Source organism: Falco rusticolus, chromosome 4, assembly GCF_015220075.1.
Source record: "Falco rusticolus isolate bFalRus1 chromosome 4, bFalRus1.pri, whole genome shotgun sequence".
Taxonomy (NCBI): Eukaryota; Metazoa; Chordata; class Aves; order Falconiformes; family Falconidae; genus Falco; species Falco rusticolus.
In genome coordinates, this window is record NC_051190.1 from 33,950,998 (window position 1) to 33,978,699 (window position 27,702).

Below are 27,702 nucleotides of genomic sequence, written 5' to 3' on the forward strand. Positions count from 1 at the left end.
CCAGGATGCAAGCCAGTTAAAGCTAACCGTAACCTCACAGAGCATCAGGTTTCCATAACCAGACTACTACACCAGGACTCAAGCTGGTTAATTTAAAGCTAACTCCAGATGTGCTGCTCTGCAATCATCATTGTGCACTGCAGCAGGATCACATCCTTTGGTGCACCACCACAACTGATCCCAGAATATACCAGAGTACCTTCTACTGCTTGCCTGTTCCATCAGACTACAGCACACAGCTAAGCAGGTAACTTTAGCCTGCATCTTAAAAATGTATTATAATGGCTACATGATCTCTTTCACATCATTAGGTCTCTCCACCACAAGCCTGCCTACGTGACTGACTCACTTTCTAAACAAGTAAAGTTACCTAATTTCCTCTTGTTGTAAGGCTCCTGGAGCTTTCTAAAAGACCAATTCCTGGTCAAGAAGGTGGTCCATTTATTCAACTCCAAAGTAATTTTGGTTTTGTATTAAAAGAAGCTGAGTAAGAACATACCTCTTCTTTTCCAAGGGTTTTCAGATGATCCAGGATCTGTGCTATCACTGTTTCACACAGTTTATTAATTTCAGCCAGGAACTTCGAGTCTCCACCATACAGGGTATCATTGGAATCAACTGCAGAAATGAATTCAAGCTTAGGTCTGGCTAAAGAGCCATGCATTTATTTGCTACTGAAAACACCAGCCATTTATAGAAGACCAGATTTGGAAGTTATAAAATGACCCTTGTCCATGAAACACAAACAGAACAATCTTGTTTCAGTGCTTACCTCTTGGTTGCATACTATGATCTCTTGATTTTAGGAAAAACAACACTGAAAAGAACCTTCCAGTTTAAAGTCAGTCCTGTATTCCTGCATGCAGCCAGGTTCAAAATTATCAGCTAGACTTAAATGCAAAGCAGTATATAGTGTCAATATTCACTTTTTTCACAGACACAGACTCCCTGCTCCCATTAGTTTAGGAAAGTATGGCCATCATCTTCAATGGCAGCAGGACTGGGCCAAAAAGTTTATGTTTTACTTAGTGAAAACAGCAAGATTTTCAAAGGAAACTGCTTTTATTTTCTTTTTCTATTTTTTCCCCTAAAATAAAACCTTGATTACCTCAAAGTCATGAAGAGAAATTCTGAACGTGTATTTTCAATTTCAAACATGTTTAAGGATTCTGAAGCATTTTTTTAGAGGGAGAGAGCTCTTGAATGTTTTAGAGCTTATATAACTGATTTTAAACATGTGGGTTTGGCCTCATTTATTTATGAGGCTTAACTAAGAAGTAGGTTACAAGAAACTCGTAAGTTTAAGTGTGTTCTGGGTAAATCAGAGAGCATGTAAGATTAAAAGTGATCCCCTGTTCCCAGGTAAACTTCATTTAAGAAGCTAAGGTACGTGGTCTACCTAGAAGAAAAACCATCACCCAACCAGGGGAAAATTTACTAACTTTTATTTCCATGCTTCTCTCAAGTGAAATTTAATTTAGTTAGATTTCTCATCTTGGAATTATGCAGCTATTTTGGTCATATAGAAAAAGAGAGTGAAAGAAAAAGCACCTAAACCATGTTTCCTTACAGAATTTGAACAGCAGATCTACTATAGAGTAGCTGTTCAACTGACAACTATTTTCTGTGCTGCTGTCATGGTTGTGCTGCTGTGACAGATTATTCACCAGAAGAACTGCAGAATATATTCTAGCCTGCATCTTTCTGAAAGCCCGGTACAACTAAAAGAAAAAGCTAAACTAGCTTGGCCTATCAGACTAATTAATCTTGCCAGTATGCTTTAAAAGACTCAATTAATATTCTACCTTAATTTAGTAACCTCCCTATGATCAGAAGGCAAACAGTCAATTTTTAGAGCATATCCAAATATTACAAAAGGACTACAGCCATTTTATAAAATGCAAAACCTTTAGAAATTTTTTCTAGCCATTCTGAAGATTTTTGCATGTTGCAAACACAATTTCCAAAACTGAAATCCTGCCTTCAAAGCAGCAAATACGTAACTTAAATAATGAAAACTACGCATTACATTCTGAAAACTGGAGTTGTGCATAAATGTGAATGAAACACACAGAGGTATAAACCAAGTTGATACTTCAGACTAAAAGAAAACCCTCCATAAAGTTCTAATATTTACTTGAAAGTTCACAATTGTAAGTATTTGCACCAATACCACCAAGAACAAGCCAAGTAAACCCCTCTGCACAGATTCACTTTAAAGAACAGACCAGCCCGTACATCTGTTTGGGAGCCACCTCCTGTGATTATTTCAAGTTACAGTATCTGGACCTGCATAAAAAATAATCCATCCTGTACAGCTGACTACCACTGATCTTCATTAACCTGTTACAGTGATAACACAATACTACAAACTGCATGGTGGAACACAAGGATCCAGAGCCGCCCTTATGTATTACCTTTATCTACATGGTAGATATATGTTTCTTGAGTCATTGCAGACAGCAGATGCAAAACATTAGTATAAATCCTGACTTTGTCATCGTTGTTATCCTCCCAAGTGTAATCCTGGATCACATTTAGTAATCCTCGCACAAGAAACAACACTCCTTGTTCTGGATGGTCCTACAGAAAAGAAAAAAGATAAGTCAAAAACAACACCACAATTACCCCAAAACAAAAATGGGATTATTTGAGGTCATTCAGGGGTTTAGAGTCACAGTATTAGCTCTATAAAAGCAAAGACTATAATATAATTAAAGCTGACAATTACTTTTCTTAAGTGTGCTTCCTGCAAATCCTTTTAAAAAGTTGTTCCAGTTTCCTTCTAAAAAGCCCATTTAACCCATAATCATAAATTTGATCTAGGCAGCCTCCACAGACAAATTTGAAATGCTTTGTTTTTGTCACTGGGGAGTAGTACAAAACTAACTGTCAGCTTCCTAACAGCTAAGCCTTTAAAATTAAACACAATGGGTAGGTTTCTTAAATTAAAATAATGTCAGTAAGCTAGAGAAACAAGTATATTACTTATATAATTATGAGTTTCAGAAGAACACCTACACTGGAAAGTCAAAGTTACAGACAATTAACAGTGTTTTAATATGAAAGGAATATAAAGACATCTGCTTTACATAAGCTATGAGGTTTTGCAAGTAGTTTTAATATTGCACCCAGGGTATTTCAAGCTGGCACTTGATGCAAGGATACCAACATATGCAGGACAACTCACAGCCCACTGGGAACATTTCCTTCTGATCATCTATCCCATAAAGTAAATAGGAGAGAAAATTATGGAAGCTAATTTCTGAATCCTAGTACTCATTAGAAGTTCTTCATTACTGAATATGACAGGCTGGATCTTCTGGCTTCAGTCATCTATTAAGGATCTGAATAATTTCTCTGAGCAGCATCCAGTTTTGACACAGCCTTCCTTTAAAGTCTGACTTCTGCAGCCAGTGGACAGCAATGACACCCCACAGTAGCAACCAGCCTGTCCCTTCCAACAACCCAGCACCTCCACACTGCTGAACATGCACGGCTTGGGAAACCCCTTCCATTGAAAACAGACAATTCACTGCTCTGATGATGAGGATTTGGACAGCACTATACTGTGTGTGGCTTCACCAAACATGTAGTCAAAGAAAAAAGGGAGGAGGAAACCATAAGGAATGTTTCAGTGAGGAGGAACAACCTACCTTCTCCAAGGACAAATGAATAAACCTCAAACCTTTTTTTTTAATATGCCATGATACTGAGCCAACCCTTGCTGGGAAAGAAGACTCTTCCCAGAGAGGGCCAGAGCTGTTAACAGAGGGAGAGAAAATCTTCAAGCCTTAGGTTTCCACTGCAGTGAAACGTTGAGAGGCAAAGGCCTGTCTTCTCTACACTCAATGAAGTACCTGGGCTATATAAGTTTTATCTTGGGTCTTACAGATTAATTTGTAATTTTTCCTCATCTTTTAGCTATAGCTGAAAGTATAGGAAGGAATATTATATATATCTCCCTAAAATTGACAATTGGCTAAAAATTGGAAGGGTGTAGTAAGGTAGTATTTTGTGAAATATTCATCACGAAGAGGAATCTTCTAATTATTGTTTTCATTCAAAAGATTAGGCAACCTATAACAAAGTAACCAAAACCAATAGAAACCAGAGCTCTGTAATTTTCCCCTCCTCAGGTACCACTTCTCTGCAAAGATTTATTAAAACAGTAAATTATGTTTACACAATTAAATGATAGTGAGATCTCACTCTATTGCAAATCCAGTTAAGTGCAAGGTGCTATTGAGAGCAGCAATACTGTACCTCCACCTCCAAACAACTGTCCTGCCACCTCATTTTGCATTGGGGTGAGTGATTTTGCGGCCAACGAGCAAATCAGTTCAGCACGCTCATGGAAAACTAACTGCTTATCTCCCACTCCAAGAAGCCCAGTCTGAATTTTTTAACAGGAAAGTCAAAATAGGCCTACGTGCTATTCATACACACACAACTTACCGGAACAACTAATAACGTGGAAAAAAAATTACAAAGGAATTCCAGGAGGAAGGCATCAGAAGGTCGCATCTTTCCATCTACACTGATCATTTTTGGCACTTCAGGAACAAGGCTCACTGCAGCTTTGAAAAAAGCATCAGCTACAAAATAAAAAAATAAGTTGTTGTATTATCACTCCAACTGTGATGGCAGTCATGCCTGTGATCCAAAGAGCTTTGAGTCTCTTTCAAGTAGACCACAGAAAATGAACATCTGCTTAACTGCAAAGAAACTCGAGACTCAACAGTGAAAACCTGGTAATTCAAGTGATGCTGTTTTTTCCAAAGAAGTTCCTACATCACTTGAGATTTCTGAAATTGTAATTCTTCTCCTTTGCTTAACAAGGGGACACTATTGTTTCAAATATATTGCATATATAACAAAAAAAAGATTAGCACATGATCCAAAATTTACTTATCTAAAGAAATGCTTATGCTGTGAGAGTGAGGAATCCAATGGGGGGAAAAAGATCATGCTATCTTGTTCACGAATTCATTCACAGAAGGCTGGTCAAGTTATGAGGAAGTACAGACAATTTAATTTCTCTAAGGATTTACAGTCATTAAAATACTAATACAGTACCAAAAGCTGACGTATTGCTGGTTACCTAGATAAAGTTATTCTTTCCAAGAATCGCAATACAGGAATTACAGAAACCATCCACCATTATGGCCTCGCAAAATAGTTATTAAGAGGTTTTTCACAACTCTTTTTATTAGGTCTCTAATCCTACAAAACACACGCACAAAACCCACCGCACTAGAACATCTGTTCCTCAGTTTACTAAGTTAATATTCACAAATTAAAAACAGTATTTTCCCTTTTGCTCTAGAAGGCTTCTTATATATGCTAAGAGTTCACACACACACACAAAAAAATTCTGACAGCAAGATTCTTTTGCACTTTCTTGGCTACCTTTCAAAATATCCAAGTATCCAAATCCCATTCAATTTGTTTAACTATATACTTCAAAGCATCCCTCAGAATTAATACTGTATCTTTATTTTACAGAAACAGAGACTGAAGCCGTGAAATCAAATTTTAGCAAAGAGAAAAAGCATTATTGGTGAAAGCCACGAGGTGTTAGATGGCTGGGATGGAGATACCACGGACAGGCATGCATGGGCATTTCCAGGAGCGTAGCTTGCTCTGGAAAAATTTGAGCACATGAGACTCCAAGCAAATTTGCTAAATATAGTACCAACTGGTATCTAATTTAAGCTTATGAGGAATACCAGGGAAACATGTGCTTTGGAAAAACTGTAATTCTTCTGACTCTTATTTCTTTTCAGCACACGAGCACTCAAGCCCTTCTGAACCTTTCAGTGCTTAGAATGCAGACCCCTTCAGTCAAACATATTTCCTTTTATTCTGCACATTTATTTTGAAGTGAAATAATGTTTTTTATTGATTTTCAACAACAACATGTAAGTTTACACGGCCAATCCAAAGGAAGGTAAGTAATCTTCCTCTGAGCTTTATGAGAGGAAGGAAAGCAGCAGCAGATGTTCATCCTAGCACAAATAAATGAATCGCTGTCACTTCCACAGCTGTCTCAGAAAAAAAAACAACAAACCTGCATGCCCCACATCACTATATAATAAAAACATGTGACCAGGCAAATGAGAAAATGTGTCTCAGAAAACAGTCTGCATTCCAAAGTACCCATGTCTGTGCAGAGAATACTCCTGCCTTGCGACATTATTTCATAATGGGACAAAAATGATCCCGTGTCTCCACAATAAAAGAGCTGTAAAGTATGTCACCTCTATTTACTGCCACCCTCCCTGCAATCACAGTCCTAGACACTCTCCCCTAAACTTTTGCCATAAACCCAAACCCTCTTTGCTATGAACAACTGCAATTTGATTTGATTTACTCTGCTTGACCTCCCGCTGTTGCTGTGAATGAGAGCTGCCTTCTCACCTGGCTGAACACCTTCAGAGGTGTGAGCTCCCTCATTACACCTGCTAGTAAGAGCAGCACGCCCACTTCCTCTGCAGGCAGTGAGGACATGAGACCCATCCACACCACCGACAGGACTGCTCACCGGGCCCTGCCCTCACTGCCACAAGCTCCTCTGTGCTTTCATCTTTCTCTTCCCTAGCCACAGGAGGTACAGGCAGACAGCTTTATTTAAAATTCTTCTCCCTGTCCTCATTCCCCCTGCCCAACGCAGAAAGGCAAGCCAAAAAAATTAATAAGAGCACAAAAGCAGTCCGTTGTATTTTCTATGAGAGAGATAAGTATTTCACATTGGTACATCCAGAAGTACCAGCAAAGGAGAACGCGTTCATTTTGCTACAAGTTCAGCCAATCCATGCTAACCACAAAAGGTTCTTATGCTGGAACACTAAAAGCACATTCATCCAAGGTAAACGTGCTTTGTAAGAAGCAAAAATAAATTCACACTAATGCAAAGGTTTTATTGGAGACTTTGCAGAAAACTAAGTGCCCTCCAAACACTACCACCCTATTGACTTGCAGAGAGGTGTCAGAGTATGCATTACATGCTCTGATGTGGACGAAAAGTTCATTAAATAGGTTGTCACAGATGTGCTGTTTTCTTAATAAGTATGAAATGAGCATCGGTATTTAATTCTGAATTACATGAATTATGAGGTTATGCAATAGTGCTTTCTCTGTGTCTTTTAAGAGACAATTCATAAAGCTATCGCATAGAGATGTTTCAAGAGAAAACCATACACCTGCTTTTCCTGGCTTCTGAAAGGTATAAGGAACCACTTACAAAGCACTGAAAACCACAGTGATGTTATGTTCTTGATTTAAAAAAAAAAAAAAGAAAAAAAAAGGGGGAGGGAGCAGAGAAAAAAGATAGATAAAAAAGGCTTCTTCCGGTGAAGGGTGGGTTTTCTTAACTGCCTAAAGTACGATACTGCTTCTAAAGTGAGCCACTCTTAAGTTGGATAAGGGCAAAGCAGGCTGCACGTTACAACAAATCATCATGATAAAGTCTTCCCAGACTGCTGTTAATATCTTGTGCAGTGCTCTGAACATGACATACTTCACGCTTCGCTGAATTTATCCTTTCACAGCAGCTCCTTCATTTTGGTCAACCGTAATCCTATAAATCTTTCCCCTGAGCATACAAGCTGACCTTCAAGCTACAAAAACTTGGAAATTCATGTCAGCATTTCAGTAATGCTCTCCTACAGGAAAAGCAAGTGAAATTAGGGTGGAATGTTTTGCTATTGTCCAAATTCATGACTGGATGTACACGCACACATTTCATTATACATACACATTATACACACAAATATATGTGCCTCCATATAATTCTATACATCTATCTCTCTACACAGAAAAATTAAGCTTACATTGTATTTGCTGTAGCAATTTAAGATTTTGGGCAGGCAAAAAGCCAAGGAGGAACAAAGACATTAGAGATGGGAAAACAATTAAGCTCCTTAAGTCCACCTTCAAAGAGCAAAAGAGAGCCTGACATACCTACACAAACTATTTTTAGTCACGGATACAATTACACAAGGCTAAGTCCACCCGAAGGACAAAACCAGGGACCGTACGCAGTCTTCTGCATTCCACATCACCTTCGTGTCCTACAACACTGTTAAGTCTATTTTAATACTCCGAAGATTTTGCTTCCACATCTGACATGTTGGAAATTTAATGAAGCCTTGTACACCAGTGAAAAAAATTAATGGGAAGCAAGCATGGGGGGGGTTTGTTGCCTTCCCCAACACACCACCACCACCCCCCCCCCCCTTAAATAAATTAATGCATTGCTGTTTTGACAACCGAGCATTGCAAATGTTTGGAACTCCTCCCCATGTTGGTGAGGTCACCGTGAGAGTTTTGCCATATTGTTGAAATGCATTTTTTTCCCTTGAGCTATGAACATTCTATCTTAAAATCCTCTACACATCACTTCCAGTCCAGAAATGACAAAGAATTATTTGAAGTAACAAAGGTGAAATAAGAAAATGAATGTGCTGCTGCTTGGTGAACTGGAATGTATTATGTTAATTCATATTATTTCATACTAATTCATAGTATGCAATAGCTGCAGATAAAAAGGTAATTATGTGGATGAAGCTTGCCAGTGCTAGTTTGAGAAATAGCTTGATTATAGATCGTTAGCAAGGCCTTAATACTTCATACAGAGACATAAGTGGAAGATTTGTACAGGGAGATCACACAGTACGAGCAAGAACACTGCATACAAGGTACTTTATTCTGACGCTGTAATCAGGAAATGCAACACATGCTGCTGCCCCCCCCAAAAAAAAACCCCAAAAAACCACTAAATAAAAAACCCCAAACAACCACAAATTTCAGCCTGCCTCTCTAAATTCTGTGTAATCCCTAAAGACTGTGAGGTAAAGTATCAGCAGTCTTTAAAGAGAGCTCCATTACTAATACTGGAAACTCTGAAATAATAAATACTATAGTTAAATACTGTGGTTTCTCCTGGCCATTATAAGGTGAAAAAAAAAAACCCACAACCAAAATCAAACAAGCAGACACATGGAAAAACATGATACAGCACTGAAGAGTCAATATGGTTTCTGCAGAGAGAAAGCATTCCTCAGAAGTCTCTAAAGTTTTCCAAAGAACCAGCAAGTCTGTGTTTAAAAGTGACCTAGCCAATGCAAATACTAAGGTTTTTAAAAAACATTCAACAATGTCCCTCACACAAAAGGCTCTTAAAAGAACTAAGCTGACAAAAGAGAAGGAGGAAAGTCCTCCTGAGGATTCGTAATTTAATAAAGGATGGAGGGGGAAAGAGTGGGAAGAAAAAGTTTTCACAGTAGAATGAAATGACTACTGCATTCCTTAAGGTTTTGCAGAGACATGTCCTTACGATGAGCTGGGAGGTGACAATGTTTGCAGACTGGTCTGGAATGTGACTGCAAAGCATCGCACATGGATCTCATGATTCTGAGCAATAAAGCAGCAGATGAAACCTAATATTAGTAAGGCATGCGGGGAAAGAAACAGCCCTTGCTATAACCGTAGAAAGATAAGCTCTATATAGGCTATTTACACTCATAAAGGATTTCTGGAGTCATTACAGATGGTTTCCTGAAAAACTACATCTTAAACAACTGTCAAAATGGCAATGCAATTATAAGAATCATTAGGAAAGTAATGGAAAACTGAGGTGTCAATTGTATCATTTACATAGCTGTTGTGCATTTACATCTGGAATACAGTCCTGATCTTTCCATTTCCAAAAGGATAAAAGGAAGATTAAAAAGGTGCTAAGGCATGGACTGGTTCCTTATTAGAAAAGACTATACTGTCACAAAATTTTCAAGAACGTATCAATTCCATCTCAGAGGCAGCATGAAGAAAATGAACCAAGAATGACGGACTATTTTACATTATCACTAGTAGATCAGCTGCATGCACTGAAACACTCGGCCAACATTTAAAAACCCTACAGAAATAAGTCCCTAAGTAGTAGATTTCAAAGTAGCATGTAACTGTGGAACTCACTGGCACATGAAGTTACAAAGGCCAAAAAATAAAAACTGATTAAAAAACTGAATTCCTAAGGATTGGTCCATTTATTTTATTAAATACTATGGTCCAAATGCAGCCTTTGTTGAAGGATGTATTTAGACCACCTGCAGCTGAAAGCATCATCCTACATTATTGTTTCCTGCATGTTCCCTTAGGAGATGCTGCTAGACACTTTAAAAAACAGGTCATGGGCTAGACAGACTTGAAGAACTGACAAACTGATATGAAATACCAGCCTGAAAAGCTTACAGAGAAAAAGATGCCATCTCTTTCAAATCATATGGAAAAACTATTGGCCAGGATAAAGAGAGGAACAAGAAAAAGCCCAGTGAATGGGAGAAGTTTCCAACTGTGGAAATCCCAGGTAAACGAACAAGTCCTAATTTGTTTAAATAAAGCATCATTTAATATTCCTAGTAAGGAAAACTATCTCATCAGTTTCTCCCAAAGCAACTTTACTGCTTTCAAGGAAGACAGTATTTAAAAAGATAACAGAGACAGCATATACTGAGAAGTGTCACCAGAGAAGCGTGAGCCAAGAAGTCCCAAAATCTGTAACTGAAAATATCTCTTCAAACTCTTATCTCTCTAAATTCTTTACGTCAAATTCTCTCTATTTATATTCTTCAGATCTATAAAGATTTTAGGAGATTGGGAAAGAATACTAAAAATTGCTATCTAATGCTACTGAGAAAATACACTAAAACAACTATTACACTATGATTAAAAATTGCTTTTTAGATATTCCATACCATACTTTCTCCAAAGTGTGGCTGAAGCCTGTCATAGTTAGAGAACAGTCACAGAAAAGTAACATTTTCTGAAGTAGAAAAAGATATTCTTTTTACAATCTACAAGTGAAACTGTGTTTCATGTATGCTTCACAATTAAAATCTACATTTGCTAAACAAAATAAAAATCTGCATTAGTTCTTTGGGGGACAAAGACTCTCCATTTTTATGAAGTTTTACATTTGACAATATTCCAGTGAAATTAGTCACACAGAATCAGTTGAATTACTTTATTCACTCAGCATGTTACTTCTGAAGCGAGGCAAGGATTTCACAGCCTTTAAAATAAAAATGCTGCACAACACACATTACCAGAAAATTACGTCATCTCCACCCACCTGCTGAATGCTGTGACCAACAATTAAAAAATTATGCTGTCTGTTCTTTGTCAGGCATTTCCACAGGGAGGAAATATGTGCAATTAAAATAATACCTATATCTCAAAGATCCAGAGGTGACACAATGGAGCATGCATTTAATCTCAATTTAGTCCAAGCACTCCCTACGACAGAAAGCATGACTGATGAGAATTTATTATTCTATGTTGGCAGCATGCAGCGTTCTGTGGCTCAGTTGGGGGGAAAAAAAAGCAGCAAAAAAAAAAGCACATCTCTGTAAAATCTAGCATTTTCCTTTCTAAGGTGGGCTCTTCATAGGCTCTCCAGAGGTACAAACTATGCAGCCCAGACAAACACTTAAAACATTCTGAAGATAATTACAGATTCATTTTATTTAAAGCACCTCTTTGGAGCTGGAGACAAAAGAGACTACTCATGTTTAATACATGCTGAATAGCATACCTGGACAGACATCCATCAGTGTATTAATACTGGACTTTCCATAAGGCTATAAATTCATGTTTCTGACCCAATTTCATTGTATTAAAGAAAATCTATTCCAAGAAAAATTACATTTTTCTAATACTGAAGTATTTGGGGTGAGTTCAAACAAGCATCATATAGTTGCTTTGATTAACAGTGTGGCAAATCCCAGGAGGGAAGGCTCTGATTTGATAGAGGAAATTGGAACAGTGAAACACTAGGACTGACAGCCTACTGCTGCTGCCTCTTGAGATTGGGAATGAAGCAAAACCCAAACTCCTCCAGCTATAAGCAGATTAGCTGTGGCTCTCCAGTTGTTGGTAGTTTGTCAGTGCAATCCTCAGACTAGCAAACTTTATTTACTGTAATGACCTGCACCATTCTCTTTATAAAATAATAATAAAAAAAATTTTAAATTCTCCTTATCTACCCTAACAGGTAATTTTACTTCTTTTTTGAGTTAGATACATTGGCAATTTAGAGAAATCTTCCTGTTGCCAACAGAAGTCTATCCTGTGAAATTCTGTTTTGTTGTATGTTAAAGTGAAAACTGAACTCACTGAAATAGCTAGGCTCCCAATAGGAACTTAAAATTTAAAAAAATCCAAGAATTTAACTTGCTAAGAACAACAGCTGGTCTCTTTAAACAGAAACTGCCTGCACATGCACACATGCATGCCCCACTACTAACTGAGCTATCAGATCAGGTACATTACTTTTCAGTTTTATTTCTCTTCCCAATTTTAAACCAATTAAGCTAATTCCAATCAGCATGAAATAAAGGTTACACAAAAGGCACAATTTCACTTCCTAGCCTAAATGCTACCATTGAATTGCTCACTCTTAAAACTTCACTTCTTGCTGCATTGGTTTTATTAGATCAGCGTCTAGTTGGCATCAGTTAACTCAGTTACCTGACTGGATTTAAATATGCTGTTATGAATTAATCAGTACTTCTTACACATGTGAAATACATTCAGCTGAGATACAGATTAAACTGTGTTAAAAGTAACTGCCAAGAACATGTTATCTGACTACAATACATCAGAATATAAAAAAGACAGTTCACAAAAAATGCCTGGTTCCCCAAAAAAAGACTGGTGTCACTGTTGCCTAACTAGTTAACACATGCTAGATTACACTCATGAAAGTGACATGTCTCTGAATTACAAATTATGCCCAAAATAGCTTTCCCAAGGAAGCAAAAGAGCACATAACAATAAAATCTTAGTAAACAAAGTGAGTTACCAAACACCAGTTCTGCACATGCTTCACTTCAACAAAAGCTGAGATGGACCAAATGCTGCTCTCTCTAGCTTGTGGGTCTAAAATTCAGGAGAGAGTAGTTAATAAATATGCCTTTTAGAGGCTGAATTCATAATACTTTGCATATACCTGCTACCTTAAGATTTCAGAATGGGGATCCTTGTTTAGCAAGTGCACAGTGTTCACATGTCAAACAACAGCTGTGCATGTCTATAAACTCTCACACTGAAAAATCTGGACAATTGTTGGGGTCCAGGAATCTCACTCAGATAAGACTTGGGTCACAAAAATACTGAAAAAGTAGTTTATAGATTGAAAGATTATTAAATCACAGAAGCTGCCCCCAACATGGACACGGCATAGCCCTCAAAGACCAAATACTACAGAAAAACTGCTTTGGATTTGCTTCCAACAAGAGATGCACTGCCACACAGCAGCAATAACAAAAATTGATATAAAGAATTAAGTAAGCTAGTCAATTAAACAAAACACCATAGGAAGAAAAAAGCAAGTCTATTTTTGGTAAACTCTGTTATCTAAAAAGAAACTGCATAACACTAACTGCACAACAACAGACTTTGCAGATCTTTTATTTGCACAACATACCTGGACACAACAGCCAGCTTTATGCTAAATCCCTCTGCTTTGCTATATGGGCAGCATCAGATTCAAAACAAAGAAATAGAACAGTCACTCTGTACTGAAAAGTCTTAATCAGCATCCTAAGTCAGCTTGTTTCCGCAGCTGGAACTTACTGGTAAATGCAGAGCTTGGAAAACAAGCTCTGGTGAAGAAACCAGAGCTAAAACAAAGAATTAATAGCCACAACAAAGATGATACAAAGTAATCCAATTTATTACTCTCACAGCTCCACTGAAAAGGTGTAAAGGAAAAGCATGTAGCATTGGAAAGCAGACATTTAAAGTCAGTATTAAAATTGTGAAACAAAGCAGAATGACATCACTTTGAAAAGGAAAAGAAAGGTACTGCAAACAGCTAAAAGTATGAGAAAACTTCCAGAATAGGTAACTGTCTTCCTTTCGTGATATGAACAGGAACACAATCACTTTTTTCTCCCCCCAAATCACTTTTTGTCAGAATTTCCAATTACTTAAAACTGAGCTAACAGGATGGCTAAAAAACATATTCAGGCCATGGTTCAATCAATAATTCAGATCAAAAAAGAAAATGTATTTTTCATTCTTCATATTATCTAGTATTATGCCATTGTATCATTCTGATATAGTGGCATATTTTCTTAGCTAAGCATTTATCATGTGTGTGCTTTGATAGCAACTTTCTGGTGTCAGACGTAAGTTTTAATTCTTTTCCACTCGTTGCAGGATTCTGTCAGCCTGTGAACTACTACACAGATGAACTAGTTTCTTTTTCCACATTTACAATAAAGCACATCATTTATGATCAGGGTGCTTGCATAATTATGCAGGAGAAAAACACTCCACATCTTCCATACTTTCTAAGTAATTTAGGACAACCTACCTCATAGCCATGCTTATGTCAACTAGAGTCAGCTAGCTGTCTTGGTTATTTAGATCACAGGATTAGTGTTAGAATTGAAGAGCTGCTTCAATATGACAAGTTTTCACTGCAACAGTTCTTGAAACAGGGCTGTATTTTAATTACATCGTAAATATACTTCTATGACTTCTGATTTCAACCAAGTTATTATTCACAGCTAGAAATATTTCTGAAATAAGAGAACCTTTAAGCAGACAAATTCACACCTTACCTTGTGAAAGGCACTGATTTGCAAGAGCAACCTGTCCAGAGTGTAGATACAGATTAAGACGTGTGAAGATACCACTCAGAGATGGAATGGTGATGAAGCAGAAGGCAACACAAGCCTAAAGCAAATAAAAAAATGAAACTGAAGAAAATTCCTAACAGAGTTATAGGAATCATTACTGATTTTATACACAATTAGGAAACAAAATATGTAAAACACTTTTGGGAAAGACTTTCAATAAAAAGCAAAGTCCAAAATCAGCAACTTCAAATTCCATAATTATAACAATATTTACTATTATTGATTACTGCTATTATGAGTAGATTAGCTCAAAACTTACTCTATGACTCCAGCTCAGAGTTCCTCTCTGCTCAGGTAACTAGCTTTCAGCTCAAGACCAAAATCTAACTAGAAAGTGGACTACTGGTCCTTGGGAACATTCCATCTGTCAAACTGGTCAAAGCTGGTGTGTTATGTGTATTTGGGAGGAAGAAGATCCAGTGCAGCGTGCTCCAGCTTTAGACCTACTGGAACAGCCCAAACACCCAGGTGGAGCCAGCAGCACCCAGTCATACAGAAGCTGCTCAGTGTCACACTAGCTATGCTTTCTCTGGGCCACCATGCACAGGTGCCACGAACAAAAAGCCATTCATTAACGGTAGCATATGCAAACACCTCCCCAGCACATAAAGATGAAGACTGTGGTTTCAGGTAAGAAGAGGGCAACACTAACAACCTGCATAGCCTCTGCAGAGTTCAAAGCTCTTTTGACCATATCTATATAGACTCAGAGGCACTAAAAGCAGAAAGAAGCACTTTTTTTGAAATTCAAGTACTGATTTCAGCACATCAACACTGATATGAGACAGAAATTAAAATTTATTCTTTTCCCCCTATCTCCCATTCTCTCCGTGATTGAGTTATATAGAAAATAAGTATTTTATTTCAAATATAATTTGAAAAGCTGAGCTTTCTAGAATTCACACAAGCACTTTCCCAATGAACCTTACTTTGCGTAGGGAGTCAATCTTGCTGCTCTTTTTTAACACAGAGCTGCTATTAAATGCTTTCGGTCCTTGCTTTCTTAAACGACACCATTGGCTTTAGAGAGTAAAGATCAATGGTAACAAGAGAAAAGGAGACTATCAAGTGTCAAAAAATACTAACGTATCATTTTGAAAAAATTACAGACTTCGGTGGCAGCAGGTAGTATTATCTGCTAAGAGAAGGCAGGCTCAAAGTTTATTTAGTCAGACCTACCCTGACAAATGCAGCAGTCTTTCTGGAATGATTTCCTTTCATCACCTTTCTTGTTTCCATTGCTAGTTGGTTCACAGACTACACATAAAACCCAAAAACAAATCATTAAGAAAAATGCACAGATTTATTAGGTCAGTGGCAAGTAACAAACTGCATGTTCTATTGCATGCATTTACAGAACAGAAACTGTCAAAAGGGACCACGATAAATAAACACAGTGCTCTCAGACTGTTTAGTCTTTACTTGGAGAATTTTAGTGACCATTCCTTAAAGCAAATACAATTCTGAAGGTTTGTGAAGGTAGACTTGTTGGTTTATTCAAGGCTTCTGATCATCCCTTGCTTCCCAGCTATAGTGCTGTCATCACCTCCTTCCTGGCATAAAACCCACGATCTCTAGCTAACACCCTTATTTAAAAAAAAAAACCAACCATAAAAATCCCCAAATAATAAAAGGAATAATAAAAGGATTTAAGAGAAGATACAATGTTGCAAAGGAATTGGATGCAGCTAATTCTCACCTGACACCTAACTCAATACAGAAAAGAGATTAACGTTCCCAACCACAGCAGGGCTCTGCCTATACCTGCAGCCAGACACTGTCTAATCTCTTCTGGATGGAGGATTACAGAAGAGAGAACCCAAATTCTAAATGCACAACAATGCCATTTATTTTATTAGAGATGAAATCTCTTGCAAGATAGCCAGTTTTCTTTGTTGCAATGACACCACGGATGCCTGTCAAGCAAGAACTTCAGAGAGCTTAAAGTGATAAAATGAGAGATAAGATCAAAGCCTACTTTAAAAACACCTGATAAAAAGACCTCAGACTTACTCCGATGCAGACCAATAATCTGGGCAGGGAATGGGAGAACGGCAAATATATCCCCACTCATTAAGATAATGTAGATCAACTGTAACTTACATGAATCAACTGGACTAGAACAGGCTCCAGATTGCAAAACATTGACCTGGCTTCAACATAGAAACTCAGCTGTTGTTCAAAGTCACGGCCAAATGAAACCTATGAAAGTCAAGAAAAACCCTGGATTTTACCATTGTAGGCCATTAACTTTAAGAAATATAAACACATATGCAGATAAACCACAGATACTCAAAAGTCAACATCCCCATATATTGATAAGAAAAAACCCCCACCATTAACAACAACACAGTACCTGGAGAATCTCTGTCCTTTTAACTGTCTGCTTTCCCATACTTAACCTTCAGGGCAACTTGAAAGTTTTGCTGGTTTTTTTTTTCCATACTCCACATCATCTTCTACTTTACAGATCAAGTATTTGTCAAGAAAACAAAATTTAATTCCTAGATTTGTGAAGTGTTTTCAAAACTAGCATAACTTGATTCTTTATGGCACAGGGACAAAGACATAGTTCATACTTAAAAAGCAAAACAAAAAATCCCCAGAAAAACAGAAACAGATCAGTGAATCTGTATTCAGATTCTTGTAATTTCTAGTTGATAAAGGGCCTCCAGGAGAAATTTTCCTAACAAGACATACCAGTAAGAAAAGCAGGTTTTCCTCTAGCTTGGTTAATAAATATATGATTATATAGTATGGCAAAAGCCTGCAACCTTGCATGCTGGCAGGAAAGAAGAGAAGTCAAGAAACAACCCTTGTGTGAGAACATCCTACTTCTAACCCTCTAGATTTTAAAAAAACAAGTGCTGTCAGCTGGAGTGTCTCAGCTGTCAATTAAAAGCCTAGCAAGAAAAAGTCTCCAGGCAGTCTACATTTATGTATTCAAATAAGATTTTTTTCTAGTAGAAATAAACTGCATTATTTATTATTTCTCAAGCCACACACAGAAAAAGTTTTTACAGAAATAAAATAAAAATCAAATTTAAACCATACAGCAAAAGATCAAAGGAACTGCACCAGAAAACAACGGATTGCTTCTTACATTACAGACAACTGCCTTTGCCTTTCCTCTATTTGTGCCACCGCTGATTCTTGAGTCCTAGTCTCAAGAAAACTTCTCTGAAAATATATAATTTTCCACAAAAAAGCCTGACTTCAAGAATGACTATCACAGCTGCTTTTCCTTCCACATCTTCATGTGTGCTGGTTTAAAACTTATAACCAGTCATTTTGCTGCTATGGGATTTTTTTTTCATCCTAAACCAAGACTACAAAGCCACATCAAATATTACTCAATGTGGAAAATGCTCCTAAAGGAAATTATACAGTATTATATTGCATATAAAGCTTAATAAAACAAAATTATATTAAAAACATATTAAATACCAAATTGTTACAGCTGAAGAGAAAGCAACCATCTAGAGATGAATTCATAGAATTGCAACACAGAACAAAGAGGACAAGTAGAGACAAAGCCTGTCAGCTCTGACTATGTGAAAGAAAAGCCAAGCATTGAGAGTACCTGATTAAAGCAAAAAAAACCAAACCCTTGAGAACATCTCCCTAAAACAACCTGACATCTCAAACACAACAGACAAGAACAAAAGATTTTTATTGGGATAAGAGGTTAAAAATTAATTTCAAGACAAAATAACTGGAGTTTTTGTGGGACTACTAATTTGATGATACAATTTATCCTATTTGTAAATTAAGATATGAATAACATAAAAGTTATATTTATTTTATGCTTTTTAAAGCTGGTATTGGTTCCATTTAGAGCTGGGTAGCAGGAACTGCATTCACATAAATCAGTGAGCTTTTTCTGACGCTATAATGGCAAGACTTTAACTGCTGTTTTATTGGTATTTTGTTTTTTTGCTACATTAGTGTTTTGCTTTAAAATACTTCACAAGTTTTACATGAGATTTACAAAACTAGCAGGAAATATGATTAAATAAACAACACATGCACTTTAAAATCTCATATTGCATCATGTCATCCTCAATACTGTATGATATTTATTTCAACACAGACATACTTATTTCACTAAAATACACTGGTTGGGGTTTTCAACAGTCTTAAGCAAGTCAGACAGAGTCTCTGTTCAGCTACATAGGCACCTGTTTCTCATGGGGATCTCAGGAAAATCCGAGCTATAAGGTACACCCCAACAGTTGCACACAATTGTCACTCACCATTTTAATGAATCCATTTATCAAAGCTGCTAACATTCTTTTCTCATCTTCAAGTGTTAGTGCACTAGAAGAAAAAAATGTATATGGTAAATTTTAGAATATTGCTTTATCTTATTTATTTGTAAAGGTTCAAATGACACATGCTAACTTATATAATGTTATGTCCATATAAAATGTTTATTGTACACTAAGACCACTAAACTATTAATTATAAAGCAATACCTAATTTTAATACGAATATCAAGTAAACCAGGCACCAAACTGAATTTGAAATTTAAAAAAAAAATAAATTGCCAGTAGTGTCTTTATATTTTACAGAATTTTGTCATGAGAAGGAAGCTAAGCTCATGTTTTTTACTGAAGCACGCAAATGGTTTCAGTCTCGTGTTACAACATGAGAACTTGAGTAGGAACTGATTATAAAAACCTAAAGAAGTTAGTAAATCTATTCTTAGAAGAAAGTTTTCCTATTTAAGGGGAAAAGTTTTTACAATACACTTTCAATAGAATACGTAATAGTTAATGTATTTATTTTAGAAACATCATTAGCTTATTGTTTGGTTTGGGTTTTTTTTAACTAACCCTGCCACATAATTTAAAAAATAATTAGCATCACCTTGTCACAGGGCTGCCTTTTTGATGTTTTAGTACAAACAGAACTAAATTGATATGTAAAAAGTTTCAAGATTATCACTAATACCAATTCTACAGCAAGGGTCCAAATCTGATTTGAAACAAATTTACATCACATTAAAATCCAATAAGTCAAACCTGTTTCACTGAAAATGGATAAGCAAAAAGTTAAATTACAATTAACTAACATTAAATTAACAGTTTAATCCTTTTACTATTATAGACTTGGCTCTAGCTTTGACCTTCAGTATATTAGTTACCCATTTCTGAGCTCAGACACCAGATGGGAAGAGAACAATAGTTTTATTATACAAATTCAGTAAAGGAGGAAAGAAAATCTCAGCATGATTAGCTCATTAGTGCATTGCCAATCAAAAGAGCCAACTGATGGGCTCTGAAAGGCTCAGAAGACTTGTAATGAGATCTCCGGGTCAGTTATAGGTTTACAGTTCAATTCTGAATCAGACCCCTACCAGCCTAAAGGCTGTTATCCTGCAACAGCTGTTACGGGGGTCAGCAAGCTCTACACAATGGTTTGGGAGTTTCCTGAACCAGGGTGTAAAAACAGATGCAGGAGTTACTTTAAGATACGTAGAATTTACGATGATTTGCCAATCAGAGATGACACAACACAACCAAGCTAACAATGTACACCACCTTATCTCAGCTAAAAGAACTGCTGACTGAAGGGATTTTAAGGATCCCAGTGAAGTATCAAATTGTTTTGGCGACATGTCAGAGGAAGCACCAAATGTGGATTGCCATAAACTGCTTAATTTTTTTAAATAAGCTATTTTAGCTTCAATATATTCTTCTGTTTAAAGGTTGAAGTGGCTTTTAGTGCAACATACAGCCAAATAAGGTGCTCTAACCCAAAATAAAGCACTCTAGCCAGTATAAATTGCAATTACATGCCAAATCTGATTTCTTTATTGGCAATAAATCTTGCATTCATGGCATATCAAGGCCGAAACAGTTACAAGTTCCTTTACAGCGTCTGCCATACAAAGAGGTGTTAGGCTCAGAGTGCCAAAAGAAACTGTGCCCCTACAGTTCTACTCAACCCAAACTAGAAGAAAAAAGCAGATTTTTGCTCTTACGATCTAAAATTTGGAGCACTGTGATTCTGGCTGTATTTTCAATCAGACAGAGATTTCTGTGTGATTTCTGCAAGATACCTACAACCACAACTGTTTTCCACATTGCACAACTGCTGTTCAAACACTGAGGATCCAACAACGCACCCAGGATCCCCAACAACCTCAGCACTCAAAGTCAAGGGGAAAAGAGACGAGAAGGATTTAGGGGAAAGACACAGATGGTTCAAGAGCTTCTCCTCTGTTCTAGCTTCCTCTACTCAAGTTCCTAGAGACCTTCCAAGTGTCCTTTAAAGACTTCACACCTCTTTGTAATGGCTGAAAAAGTAGGCCCAAAAAACCAGATGCAATTGAGTATGGCAATCTGTGCTATAATAGCTACATTTTCACTTAAATCTCAAAAATAGTTTATTATTCACTATAACTCAAAGATTACATTGGTTTCACTCTCAAAAATATTTTAAAAAGATTGTTTAGTCTCTGCTTCACTAGAAAACTCTACAAAACTGTTGCTACTTTCCTTTTAAAATTCTGCTTCACTATTCAAAATAAAGCAGTAATTAAAGAGTAAATGGTACATGCTGCCACTTCACTGTGTAGCTCTTCCCTCAGCACTAACTGGATCCATGTCTTAATCCACCATGAAACAAACAGCCTCAGGCATGTGAAACTGTACACCTAGCAGCAAACTTTGCAAAAACTATAGTTATGAGTAAAATTAATCTATTTTTTATTTTTATTTTATTAATTTACTATATTATGAGTAAAATTAATCTTACTTCACAGAATCATGCATCGTCTTGCAGATATGCAGAAGAGCATTGAGTATAACAGGATCCTTTGTAGATTCCTGTTGATGCCTATAAAATATTTTAGAAAAAGTGATGAAAAATCCTGCTCTTTCAAAATGAAAACCAATGAGTAATACTATTCTAATGCAAAACTCCAATCATCAGCATTGTATGACACTACAGAAATTTTATATTAATTTTTTAGCCAACAGAACTCCAAAGATCACATGGTTAGCAGACATATAATTGCAACAAATGCTAGTCAATAAACATCTTAATACATGGAGCTTTACTGCCAAGCCACAGAATCTGGCTCCTGAAGGGACAGAACAAGCTAAACAAGTGATACATTGAGGCAATCTATGAACATCAAAACAACGCAATTCTAGATCTACCAAGAAGAAATACGGTTTCTCTGCTACTGATGGACAGGCAGAAAGGATAAACGCCACATTTAGGTACAGAGGCACATGTGCAGTGGAGCACCGCTAAGGGGCTGCAGCACCTCTCAAATGAGCAAAGGCCAAGAGAGCTGGGACTGTTTAATCTAGAGAAGGCTGCGGTGGGGGCTTAGTACCTGAAGGGAAGGTGAAAAATTAAAAAATGTTTCAAGGAACCTGTGAATTATTTGAAAAGAAAGGGACTGTCTGACTTTAACAATATTTGAAGATGAACCCTCATCTTTTAAGTTAATTTTCAACTGTGGAAATACCCATTTTTCTGCATAATGGAGCTTATAACAAGAGACTGCTCTTTCTTCCTCCATTATACCAAGGTAACAGTTCTGTGCTGTCACACCAGCTGGAATACGAAATAATTTCATAAACCAAGTAAGGGAACATAACTTTTAAAAACCTCAGAGAACAACTATTCTGTTAATCCACAGCAAGCCAGCATCAATACATTTACTTCAGTTTCAGCTTTCTTTGTAAACAGTTAAACAGTCAATCAATAGATTAACAAAACTGAGGCATTATTTTTTCCCCCCATAACCTGGAACACCTTCACAAGCTAAATGGCCTACACACTGACTCATCTTCCCTAGCAATCTTTCAATACATTCCCCAGACCCTCCAGAGTGCATTTAATCTCAATATTCTCCACTTACTTAATAAAAGATTCCATAATGCACTTGCAAACCTCCACTCTCACACTTTCCTTCTGGAACATATCCAGAAATGGCAGGAATTTCTCCTGAAAGTATAAATACATTAAATACATAAACAAGTAAAATTAGGTATTTTACAAACAACACACTAAAACAATAAGTATTTTGGATAAGTTTTATAATTATAGCTGGTTTAGTTAAAATTAATCTTTGAAGATAGTAATTAATTTTGAAGGATGAAAGAGTGGAACAAATGGAAAAGCACCAAAGGCTGAAAGGCATGTCAATTTATTGATTGCAGAGATCCAGAATAAAACACAGAACTGTTTGGATCAAGTGTTGCAGATTTTTTTAAAAGCAGTCATATACTTGAAACAGCTTAAGATCCTGACAAATTCAGACATCTATGGGAAGAAAAGGTGGGATATTAAAACCAATGAAAACAGGCCACACACCAGCAACTATCTTGTGTGTAGCCTGGGCAACTTATGAAGGTGCAAGACACACAAATTTTTTTCAAAGATGTGGGTTTAGGTTGTTAAGATATTGAAATACTTAGTCTCTGTATCACCTCAAGAATATAGCGAGGGTAAGTTTTTCAGAATTATCTGAGCAATTTGTGAAAAAGCCTTGACTCCAAACCCACAGAGTCAGCCTTCAATTTTACTCTTCAACTGGTTTCAGAACGTTGACACCCACTGTCTTTGTTCCTCTTCCTCTGCCTCATATACAGTCTCTGACCTCTCTTAGTTTCACTTTGTTTCAATACCAAACTCAAACCCTATGATAGAGCATGCTAAGTATATATCATAACATACAAATGGCTATGAGTAATTACATGAACACCCACATAAATAAATGGTATTTTAACTTCCATTGTCAATTATGCCACAGTAACAAAGCAACTTAGAAACAGCCTAAGGAAAAAAAAAAAGTATAGAAAATTGGAATTAGAATAAAGAATATTTAAGTAGTAGCAGCAAAGAGTTTCTAAAACATTTCTGCACTTATCTACTTGACAAAACACCCTCTCACTATGTGACCCTGCAAACAATCTAAATACTCAAGTCAGGTAAATTCTCTTGGAGAAACAGTGAAAAATAGTTCTTAAAAATTTATTAAACAGAGCATCACTTACCACTGAAAAAAGCAGAGAGAAGTCATAGATATAGGTAATAACTTTCTGAATAATTGACTGCAGCTGAAGAGGAAAAAAAAGGCAGGGCGGGGGGAAATGAATGATTGTAACACAAGTTAAATTAAGACTATTCACACCAGAAATTATTCTTCCCTAGTTATTCATAGAAAACTAGGTTGGAAGACACTTTAAGCATTCATTGATGTAATTTCTTTCCCCAAACCATGATTGACTACAGATATGCTGTTCTTAACAGATTTATTTCCAACATGCTCTTCAGAACTCATACGAACAGAGGCTGACCAGCCTGCCCAGGCGTTATTTGTTCTTTATATAGTCAGGCAGATTTTTCTGATCTATAGTCTGCACGCCCTTCAGCTCTCTAAACTAAAAAAATGCCAACCCAACCCACAAATAAACAAACAAAAATAATCCCAAACCAGTTTGTTAAATCTTCTTTTGTAGGCACTTTATCTACCCTCCAAATAACCACAAAAACCTTCTAGAACCTCTTAGTTGATCCATATCTCACCTGGCATGCAGTCTCAAGAACCAGACATGATAATTTACTGAAGCCTCAACAATGCCAAGTAGAGATTGATTACTTTGTGGTTTACTTCTGTTTAAACAGTCTGCCATGATTACTAATCTTCAGCAGAACACCACTGTCAATGTAGGAGTTAACTATTGCTGCTTCTAAATATGTAAATCATTCTGGTTTAGCATTTCTCTGAACCGAAAGATCAATGCACAGGGGAAAAAGGAGGAACAAATCACAGCACTACACTGTTCCAAAAGGCTTCCCCAATTACAGCCAGTGTTTAAAAATAATTATTTTGTGGTAAGAGACATCAGCAATGTTTAAGAATTAATTTAATCTAAGAAAACACACATCAGATTTTTACAGATTTGGCAAAATAAATTCTTACCTGTGAGTAAGCATCTTCAAATGCTCGATCAGGAGTCATGTGTTTGATAACATCAGCCAAAACTGTATTGACCTCTCGCTTCTGTGTAGCAAAAAATGAGGTTGCAATAGACAGTAATGAAATCAGCACAGAAATCAAGTCACTGCAAACCAGTTGGATAATTTACTTCCATTTACCAAAACATCAGGTTTCTACTGTGCTCTAGTTAAGTCAGGAACTTCAGCCATAGCTCCAGTAAATCCTTACTTAAACTGGTCCGCCTTCCATTAAAAAAAAAGGGTAAGAAATATGCGGTGCTGGGGAGTGGTGAAGACTCCTTCAAAGCTACATCTTTTGTCCCTGCTCATCTTTCATGAAAGGAAGTACATTTTTTTCATTCATTACTGAAGTCCTACACACTTATATTGAATAGGCCTAGTTTTTCCATTTTTAATACCAAACTGCTAATACACTCACTAGTCTGTATCAGAAAACCTTCAAAAGGAAATAAAATAATTTTCACCTACCGTAAAATGCCTGCATGTATACTCCACCCACACTTCAGCACAGTTGATATAATCCTAGGAATACGTGTCTTATGATTACCAGTGTTTGCAGCAGGTTACGAGCAACAGACTTATGCAAACATAAGAAACAAAATTACACTTAAAACAATTAGCTCATAAGGTATGAACAAATCTCAAAAGTTCTTCTGTAGAATTATGTTACGCAGAATTAAGTTATGCTTAAGTAGAAAAACAGGGATCATAAAAAGGCACCATATTTTTTGGCAACTGTGTGCATCTACAAAAGGTAAACCATGTCATGCTAAGTATATGCTAACTGAACAGCTGCCCACAATTTTGCCTTAAATGCAGAAACAGTAGTGAAACAGAGTGGACAATAACTCACCTGTGGGTTCTTCAGCTTTGTTATCACCTTCCAGGCTTCATTTAATATTTGAAGGCGATCATTTTCAGGAGGATCAGCCAATGCCAAGTTTAATCCCAAGGAGCGAAAGAGGAGATGCTGAAAGTTAATGAGAAATTTTAAATCAAAAAGAGAAGATGCATGTCTGTCCAACACTGCTCTAGCAGGTACACTGTGCAGAAAGATCTCTTGGCTCAAACCACCTTTTACTTAAATGATGTGCAAGTTATGTAGGCAACTAAGAGTATAAAGAACTCTGTCAGACCACAAACAGGAATTGTTACAAATTACATACAGAAAGTTACCTTTGGGAATCCAGATTCATCACACTCTTTAATCATGGCAATGAAGTCCATAGATCTTGCAGCAATAAACTCTGCTCTGAATGCTGACATTACTGAATTCAACAGCAAAGCACTACAATGAACATAACACAAATCAATACAGCTCAACATAACAAAAATTTGGTTGTCCCTTCATTTACATCAATCTGAACTTCTCAGACTAACAACTGTCCAGTATCTATTCTAAATTTAAAAAAGGGGATAAGGAAGAAAAAACCTCACAAATCGAGCTTGCATTGATGAAGATTAATAGTGCATAAGCAAACCAAGAAAATATTAAGCCATCAGATACAGAAAAGGTAACTCAGCCTGTAGAATCCTTGTTCCACACAGGGTTTTTTGAAGCCAGCATTTTATCAGGTATTTACTAGAAAGATCAAGTAAACCAGGAGCAGCTGACACATTTAGAAGCTTAGTCTCTTTTTAACTACAGTTCAGAAGTATACTTTGGGAGGGCAAATCTCATTGAAGTTTTTCTCACTGAATTGAAATACATTGATCTCAAAGGTCTTTTCCAACCTAAATAATTCTATATATGCATTATAAAAGTCCAATTTCTAGCAGCTGCATCGTTAGGATTAAAATAAATCCAAACAGTCACTATGACATATTTAGACATTTAGGAGTAATCATTCAGACCCGTATCTGTATTACTATCAAACCAAAGTTACTGATGGAAGAGTGAACTCACTGCATTACTGTGTATAACCCAGTTTACTGATACCATTATGCAAACATAAGAAACAAAATCTAGGATCATCCATAAGGCAATTCCTCTGGGCAAACTCGGCCATGAGTTAGCACAGAAGCTGCCTCATAAAACACTGTGTCCTTCACTAGGCTGAAACAGACAGTTGAATATAGGGCACTTTACCTTGAGGGAAATTCTATGGAGTGCTTAAAATAGCCCAGCATCCTCTGTGTTCCTGACTGAGCATTAGTGGTCCCATCGCAATTTGACTGGAATTTGCATTTTATCATTAGACAAGTACTTCCAGTTCACTAGGTATATGCTTTGCAATACAGAGAAGCAGGCTGTCACTTCTCACTTAGATGGCTACAACGTAGTTCATGGAACATGCTGAGGTTATTTAAAGATTTATATACTGATGCCTCTTGCTTTGTAGTATTTTGACAGTCATGAGAAGACATAAAACCACAGAACTCCACTTTAAAGGGAAACTACAATGCTTTATACAGCATCTAAGACAGATTATTCAACTTCCCAATAAAAAAAGGCATGTCCCAAAAACATTTCTTCAAAAAAAACCCCACCTTATTATACTCAACGTTTTGTCCTAAGCACCTACTCCACCTTTAAAACAAGAAATGCTAAAAGGTGATTTAAAAATAAGTTCCACAAAACAAATTAATACCTATACAAACCAATCAATATAGCAGAGCACAGGGATTACTTTTACCCATATTATACACTCTGATACAGTAACATCTTCACACCACATTTTTAAAATCACGTTTTCCCTGTACTCCTTAGTTGTCACAGAATGCTAATACTGGCACTTCTCATCTAAGTGATTAACATATTTTAGCTCCTCAGCCACTGCAGAATTGGACTGTGCAAAGCACATCAGCAAAAAAAATAGGTAGCCAAAACCTTTTACAGAGCTCAGCCTACCTACCCAATAAAATTAATTCAGATTAGCTCACAAGCAGGCCAGATTGCACTCACACAGCTCAGAAAGTACATACAAAACTTTCAGACCATCTTCCTGAAGTACTTGCTAAAGGTGGTCAGTCTGCACAGCCTTCTAGGAGACATTTGGGA

The 27,702-nt window shown here is 36.8% G+C and overlaps 1 protein-coding gene across 3 annotated transcripts in view; it reads right to left on the bottom strand.

Moving 5' to 3' along the window:
• The window catches only part of VPS35L (VPS35 endosomal protein sorting factor like), a 56,627-nt gene that overhangs the window by 7,847 nt on the left and 21,078 nt on the right, over positions 1–27,702 (bottom strand). For all 3 annotated transcript variants that reach the window (XM_037382889.1, XM_037382891.1, XM_037382890.1), the window contains 14 exons: positions 25,878–25,989; positions 25,555–25,671; positions 25,170–25,223; positions 24,664–24,744; positions 23,735–23,797; positions 22,597–22,682; positions 21,477–21,557; positions 18,968–19,031; positions 16,815–16,913; positions 15,891–15,968; positions 14,634–14,748; positions 4,459–4,598; positions 2,418–2,583; positions 500–618 (listed from right to left, as the gene is read on the bottom strand). In XM_037382889.1, the coding sequence (XP_037238786.1) occupies positions 500–618; positions 2,418–2,583; positions 4,459–4,598; positions 14,634–14,748; positions 15,891–15,968; positions 16,815–16,913; positions 18,968–19,031; positions 21,477–21,557; positions 22,597–22,682; positions 23,735–23,797; positions 24,664–24,744; positions 25,170–25,223; positions 25,555–25,671; positions 25,878–25,989 (1,375 nt within the window). The remainder of the gene's footprint in view (positions 1–499; positions 619–2,417; positions 2,584–4,458; positions 4,599–14,633; positions 14,749–15,890; positions 15,969–16,814; positions 16,914–18,967; positions 19,032–21,476; positions 21,558–22,596; positions 22,683–23,734; positions 23,798–24,663; positions 24,745–25,169; positions 25,224–25,554; positions 25,672–25,877; positions 25,990–27,702) is intronic.